This window comes from Crocuta crocuta, unplaced genomic scaffold (assembly GCF_008692635.1).
Source record: "Crocuta crocuta isolate KB4526 unplaced genomic scaffold, BGI_CrCroc_1.0 scaffold279, whole genome shotgun sequence".
NCBI lineage: Eukaryota > Metazoa > Chordata > Mammalia > Carnivora > Hyaenidae > Crocuta > Crocuta crocuta.
The window spans coordinates 5,383,162-5,390,901 of NW_027551570.1; the positions used below are offsets into that span (position 1 = coordinate 5,383,162).

A 7,740-nucleotide genomic window follows, 5' to 3' on the forward strand; every position below is an offset into this window, starting at 1 on the left:
TCTAGTTCTGCCTTCAAGAGCCATGTAGAGGAGAGAAAAAGAACATTAGTTTTCATCTGTGTTGGCTACTTGTATGATGCTTGTGTTAACTCTTGCATTAACCTTGTAGAAAAGGATAAGAATTCAAATTATACTTAATCCCACCACTTATAACTGCTGCTAGATTTTATGTATTTCCTTAAAGTTTGTCTAACCCTTTTTAACATAAAAAAATTCACATACAGCTCATAACGCAGTCTTGTAGCCTGGGTTTTTTCCTCCTTCTTTATAACATTGTCTCTAAGGAATTTTTCTGAATCATTAAATTCCCATGATTTTTTTGTGGCCACATAGCATTTAATTGTATGGAAGTCTCCTAACTTATTTGACTACTTTTCCATGGTTGAATATTTGGATTGTTGAGCATTTAGATAGTTTATGTTTTTAAGAAATTTTATAAGTAATGCTTATAGATAAATATTTGATGTCTTCAGTGGTTATTTCTTTAGAATAGACTGAACGAGGTAGGATTTCTGGGTCAAAGAGGGTGGACTTTTTGTTTCAGGCTCTTTAGACCTTGTGAAATTACTCTCCTGAAAGACTGTACAGTTAAAATTCCCTTAACCACCATAAGCTTTTTATACACGTATAAAGAATGTTAAGCTTAGCCATTTATTTATTTATTTTCGTTGTTGCAAACAATTTTCTCATTTAATGGCCTTTCAGTTTTGTTTATGAGGTCTAGTGGAAGACAGAAGCTAAATATTTGTTAAGTATTTACATCTGTCCGACTTTTTCTTTGTGGCTTCTGGGAAATGCTGGCAGTTCCTGAACTCCAGTGTGACTCAAAGGACTTTCTGAATTTATCTCCCGTTCTGATTAAAAAAAAAAAAATCATATTACTATGTGAATTATCCTTTTAAAATAAAAATAGTATATCACTAAACATTTTTAATGTGTGTTGTCATAACAAAATACCACAGGCTGGATGGCCTAAATAATAGACATTTATTTTTTCATAGCTCAGGAGGCTTAGATGCCTATGGTTAAGGTGCTGGCAAATTCAGTTTCTGGTTGAGGCCTCTCTTCCTAACCTGCAGACAGCCACCTTCTCTCTTCTTCTTCTGGCCTTTCCTCTGTGCAGGGAGAGGGGAGGGGAGTCCCTCTGGTGTTTTCCTCTTCTGGCAAGGACATCAGTCTTATCAGATTAGGACCCACCCTATGACCTCATGTAACCTTAGTTAATTCCCTAAAGTCCCTGCCTCCAAATACAGTCATTTTGGAAGTTAATACTTCATGTATGAATTTGGTTGGGGGGAAGACATAGTTCAGTACCTAACAGTATGATTGATTTATAGGTTAGAATCTAGGGTACCAGGAATGATTCTGTATCCACAGTCCCATGTCACAGATGAGAGACCAAGTCCCTGCAAGGGGTCACGTCACTTTTCATGATAGAGCATGGATCCAAACCACCTGCTTCTCCATCTAGTCCTCTTTCCCACAATCTCTTATCTAAATGAATAAGGGGATTTAAGAGCCATTTTAAAAAGGAGGAGCAGCAGAAAACACCTCCCTTAATGTCTTCTGCCGTGGTGGGTACTCTCTTGTAATTTTCTTGATACTCTCACTGCCTAAGGACAATGAATCCTTCCTGAATCCTGTTACATGTTTAATGTACATTTGTTGCATCATATAGAACTCAGAACCTGGCACACCGATCAGAGCAATGCCCGAGTAAACATTTTCAGTGGTAAATCACTTGGGAAAACTCCCCTTTCCCTCAAATTCTTGACAAGAGCTAGCTACAGTGTTGTCTGTACAGCTGTCCACATCATGAGAACTTCCCAGAATCAGCACATCTAGAATGCATCCGAGAAGCTCAGATCTGGTGTGTTCTATCTATCTTTAAAAAAAATCTTTCACCTAAATATAGTTTTCTTCTAAAACTGTCTCTAAATGACTGTGTTTTACCCTGAATAAGTTCTCCCCAGTGCATCCTGACGTTGGAGCGTGAAAAAGAAGGTAAACGCGTGAAATCAAACGGTGATTGCTAACAATGAAATTTGGGCTCATAAAATCAAGGATATTATTCAGAACTGCGAGGTAAATTAGTCTCATTCATTCTGATGGGGCTAGACTCTATGGCTGTGTGTGCCTTCTTTAATTAACATGCTGAAAAGATGTTCTGATTGGGATTATTAATGAATGCAGTGAAAATTTTTGCTGCTTGTAAGGCTTCTGCCACAGACGGTTTACAGAACTCCCCCCGCCTCTTTTCTTTTTCCACAGATTCCTTACACAGCCTGACAGATGGAGTATTCATCTTTGAAGCTGTTTCCACAGAAGATAGCAAAACCATGCAGGGCTATGATGCTATTGTTGTTGAACAATGGACAGTCCTGGAAGTAAGTGTGAGATTGGCTGGGGCGCTTCCTTTGTTTGGGCAGTGATTGTTTTATCCGCTTGCTGGGTCTGACCATGTCTGCTGTGGCTTTTCCTCTGAAAGGCAGTTTGACCTGCGTAGGCCTACAAGGCCCCTTTCAAATACTTCTGTGCCCTCCATTTGGGGCATGGGCCCCACTTTCCCTTTCTGTAGGAAAAGCAGTGTGCATGCTGGATCATTGGGTGGAAAGAGGTGGTTCTTTCATTCATTTACATATCAGTGGAAACTCTAAGTGACATCAGTGAGGCCAAGGCCCAGTCTGTGGCCACCGGAATAAGAGCAACGTGGTATTGGAGTTAGACCCTATGCCTGCATCTGCCATGTACCCTTGGAAGACATTTGTGCGCACACACTCACTTAATCTTTAACAAGAAGCCTATGAGGCAAGTGTGTGACTGCCCCTGTTTTACAGATGAGGAACCTGGGGTAAGGTCCCTGGCCCAAGGTTACACAGTAAAGTGTGCTCCTAGGACCAGCAGCCGTGGCGTCACCTGGGAAGTTGCTATACATGACCCCACCCCGGATGGATCAAATTAGAAACTCTGGGGATGGGCTCCAGCAATCCTTTCTCACAAGGGGCTTTCTGATCCACAGTTTCAGTGTCTAAAAGAACAGGACAGATGCCACTCTCACCAGATGTCTGTGGTTGTGTGTTGGTGAGAGTTGTGATAAGAAAAGTACCCCATTGGCTTGTCTTTCTTCAGCCTTTGAAATTAACCGTGACCTTGATGAGTAACTGGAGTGAATGCATCCTATCTAAAACGTTTGTGGGAGGAAGTTAATGTTACAAACTCAAATAAGGACACAATTGTCTTTTTAATTAGAAGAGGTCAGTTTTATGGGTTAAGAGCCTAGATTAGGAAAAGATTAACATTTATTCAGAAAGTTTTCCTGGCTGTGCAGATTGATTTCCATTAGGTTTGTTCATTCTATTTCTTTCTCAGATGTTTGAACTTTTTTATCTTGACCTCCTATTTTTATGCATTAATCTGTTGGGTGATATTAGTGTTGGGTCACGTCGTCATTGTCCCTTGTCGCCTTCTCTTCCACACACACACACACACACACACACACACACACACTTCAGGAATGCTGTGGCTTTTCTCCAGGGATCCTGGGAAATGGCATAGGGTTTTAAGACCCACAGTGGACCCAGCGGTGTGCACCCCCTGCCTTGCAAATCCAGTTCTGTGCCTCTCTTCCCAACTCCATATCCAGTGACGGATTCAGTCAGATCGGGAGCTTGAACTTGGCCACAGTGGAAGTACTGCACCACGAAAACCGGCAAACCCTAGAAATCAGGATTCCCCCTCCCCCTCAGAGAGCCAGCTGTACGCATTTCCCAGCACATCGCTAGATATGCCTTTATTCCATCACATGTTGACATTATGATAGGCAGGTGTGGCTGGCATCCAGTTGGGCAGAAACACATTTTCTTAATTTTCCCGATAGTGACAAGTGGATTAATGGTTTTGATGTCAGTGTTCGCCAGTTTTCCCTGCACAAGTCTTCAGTCTCATTCTTTTCTCTGGTGCCTTTGGAGCGTTCCCAAATTCCCCACAGTGGAAGCAGACTCGTGTCCATTTTAGCAGCATCCGCCTCTAATTGCCATCTCTTGAGGAGTAAAGGAGGGGAGATCTCTTCCGGACAGACTGTACCCCTTGGCATATGGGTTTCTCTTCCTCTTTTCAGCTGTATAGGCAGACTTTAGGTTAGCTCCTAGGTCACCTCCTTCAGGAAGCCTTTCAGGCTCCTTCAGAGTGACTCTTCCTTTGTGTATCCATAATTCTCTGTGCATAAGTCTGTCAGCTCCTATTATTATCACTATGATTTTGTTATCTACTTTCCTTCCTTCACTGTGAGTTTCTTGGCCTGGACATGTTCATCTTTGTTCTCTAAGGCTTCCAGTAAATGCTTCCTGAATTGGGTTGAAGGCCTTTTGGTTCAGCATTAGGAACACATACATTTCTCCGAATGGAGCATGAATCACTTGAGAGCTTTAAACACAAATATCCACACTCTCCCCACAGAGGTTCCTTTCCAAACCCACTTTGGGAATCCCTGCCTTAGCAGGACCATGTGTATACAACTGTGGTCCAGCGTGGCCCAGCAGTGTCCAGTCCAGGGCAGAGCCCGCAGCTCAGCCCTTTGAAGAGGCTGTGTCAGAACTGCCCCCCACCCCACAGACGGCCCCTCTTCTGCTGGCCTCTCCAGGTGTGGGGTGTTGGTCCCACAGCCTCACCCTGCACCCTCGAGACCCAACTGCTTCCTCTCTTCTCCACCCTTTTGGCCTCTGGGAAAGGTCTTTCCTGTTCAAGCCCTGGGCAGATCCCTCTTGGCTTGTGGTTGACCCTACCTTTCTGGCAACTTCTGTCCTACCAGGCCAGCCCGTAAACTCCTGGGCTCTGGCCACAGAACACTGCTGACCAGCTGGTTCTCTTCTCTCATAGTTGGGACTAACCTGTTCCTTTTCTGCGTCCTTACTCCATGCGCGTGTTACTATCCTCAGCTCGGGGTACGGATGTGCCGTTCTAATTCAGCCACATCATCCCGGCTTCCCTGTCTACACGTGCGCACGCACACATGGACGCCTTCACAAGAAAACGTACCTAGCTCTTCACAGCTCTGCAACCACCACAGCGTGTTGGAAAGAGAAGGTAGCTTCTGGAGTCTGGTCTGGGAACGCATCCTGGCTGTCTTCTTCCCAGCCAAGTGACAGAGCTCACCCCTCTTTGTTTTTCCATCTTTCAGCTGTAGGAGTGTGAATACTGCCAACCTCTCAAAGTTGAGAATTTAAAAAAATAATATATTTGAAAGTTGTGAGTGTAGCAGTTGGCATATAGCAGGGAAATAGTAGTTTCTTTTATTGGTCACCTGGTGTCATCAACTAGAAAGATCCTCTCCTTGTTGCCTTACTCTTGTTCTGAAAGCACAGCAGAGGCTGGGATAGGGAAAGGGTGGAGCCAAACGCTTGCGTGTTTCTCAGTTGGAAACCTGTGGCCTTACATTAAAGGCAGTTTTGAGTAGTATACAAGTCCATCCATAGAACATCTGTAATGTGTATTTTGTTTACTTTCTTTGAGATTGCAATTTAGAGTGTGAGCAGAAAGGGTCTTTCTTAGAGAGGATAGGGGAAACTATATAGATTAATAGGTCAAGAATAAGAGATGGAAAGACAGAGAGACAGGGACCCTGTTTTTCATTCTGAGGCTGCATATCCTTCAGCCCGGGAGCCCGTCACTGCTTGTGGACACTGTCAGGTGCCCCTGAGGCCATCGAGCCTTCTCCATCTTCATCCCTGTCCCTGGAATGCCTTCTAGTTCATCAGCGCTTCTCATGAAATTTGCTGCCAGAACTGACCATACGATAGCGGGAAAAGCTCTCTTAGCTGATGCACTTGGTATGGTGGTTAGAGAATTAATTGAAAAGCCAAATAAAAAGAACCAAAGAAAATCATATTCATACCTCACATATTCTATTTTAAATTAGAATATATAAATATGCACCCATTTGCCCACCTTTTAGAGTTTGAGGTCTGCTGATTAGAATTCCAGTTGACCTTTCTTGTGTAAACCACACCCCAAGTGTGGCTCTCCCGTGTCCTGGTGCAGTGTCTTAAAAGTGTAGGAAGGGGATCTCCCTGCAGAATCCTTGATTTCATGATTTTTTTCTTAGTCTTTTCCAACCCCCACCACTTCTAACTCAGCCACAGTTGTTATTTTTAAGCAACTGCACTTGGTCAGATCCCTTCAAAGCATTCTACTTAGTCTTCCTCGAAACAAGTTCTTTTGCCCTTACCATCAGTTTAAATAATGTAAATGAAGACGCATAGGGATGACAGTGGGTCTAACTGACCTACACAGGTCTGGGAGCACAGGGGACTCAGCCTGATGTGCTCTCTGGCTGGGATCAGGGAGGCGTGAGCAAGTAAAGAGCAGCCTGCCACCTGTGAGCACTTGGTCCTCTGACAGCTGGACTTGGGCTCCTACTCGTCCAGCAGGTGGTTGGATCAACTTTGGGGGCGGCCATGACAGATTGCGTCATGTGAGGTGGCACACAGTCAGCTCTCCCCATCCGCTCCCTGTATATTCAATCTGTTGTTGAACCGACTCCCAGTTCATCTCATCCTATTAATTTCTGCCCACTCTTCCAGCCTATGGAGACATTTTTGGTCATGGTTCTATCATCCTGCATTTTGGGAGGATCATCTCCGCTTTGGCTTCTCTGAAGGTTTCATTTGTAGCATGGCTCCTCTCCAGCGCAATGTCAAACACACTGGATGGAGGACATGGCCCTTTGGCATGCTGGGGGGTTCTCCTCTAGTCTGTAACACGACGCCAAATCCCTTTGCCAGAAGTTTCAGATGGCCCCATTGTTCCATGTAACATGTTACCATTTTATCCTTGAAAGAATCACGAGGCTTGCTGAGATGCATTTCTGTAACTGACATCCACTCTGGGGTGTGCCTACACCCTCGGTCCCCTCACCCTGTCCCACAGCACAGGGGCCCTACTCGTTCTGCACGAACTTCTGTATTCCAAAGGCTTCTAGGGATCCGTCGTTGTTTCTAGGAGCTCCCAGCCATTTCTTGAACAATCCACACAGGATTTGTAAGGGAGTAATGTCAATTTCTGTGGTATCTGGAATCCACCACCTTCTGCTGTGACAGGGAGCCAATATTTATTCTTATTAAACCATCTGGCATTACTTCCATTGCCACAGTTTCTCTAGGATAATTATTTTGGTTCTGAGGTCATAGCTTGAGTGCCAAAGACAATAGTTCTCTCTCTTTCTCTTGTGATTCAGAAGATTTTCCCGCCAGTGATCACTGCCTTGAATGACCTTGACTGAAGACATGATCCCCTCCCCCACCAGGCTGTGACTCCACCCCTTTTCCAACCCAGAACAGATCACAGGGCAGAGGAGGCCTGTGAGGTGCCCCAGGTGCCCCTGAGTGTGTTCTAGCAGCTCCAGCTGCTTTCACTAGCTAAGATTCCTCGTGTCCCACTTGATTTTGATAGTGACACATCAGTGCACTAAGTGGTATGACTGTGCACCTTTTCCCTAGAATGTAATGTACATATACTTGATGAATTTTTAATTCACCATTTAAAAATTTGAGGGTCTGCTTTGGAAAGCACGTTGCTAATCTTTATTGGAAACGTTAGGGGCTACTGGCCGGCTCGGTCAATTGAGCATCCAACTCTTGGTTCTAGGTCATGATCCAGCGCCCAGTTGGGCTCAGCACTGAGCGTGAAGTCTGCCTAAGATTCATTCTCTCTCTCTCTCTCTCTCTCTCTCTCTCTCTCTCTCTC

At 44.5% G+C, this 7,740-nt stretch overlaps 1 protein-coding gene across 2 annotated transcripts in view; it reads left to right on the forward strand.

The window, feature by feature from the left end:
- RFTN1 (raftlin, lipid raft linker 1) overlaps positions 1-7,740 on the forward strand; it is a 201,176-nt gene that overhangs the window by 157,519 nt on the left and 35,917 nt on the right. For both annotated transcript variants that reach the window (XM_077750905.1, XM_077750904.1), the window contains exon 7: positions 2,272-2,387. In XM_077750905.1, coding sequence (XP_077607031.1) covers positions 2,272-2,387 — 116 coding nt within the window. The remainder of the gene's footprint in view (positions 1-2,271; positions 2,388-7,740) is intronic.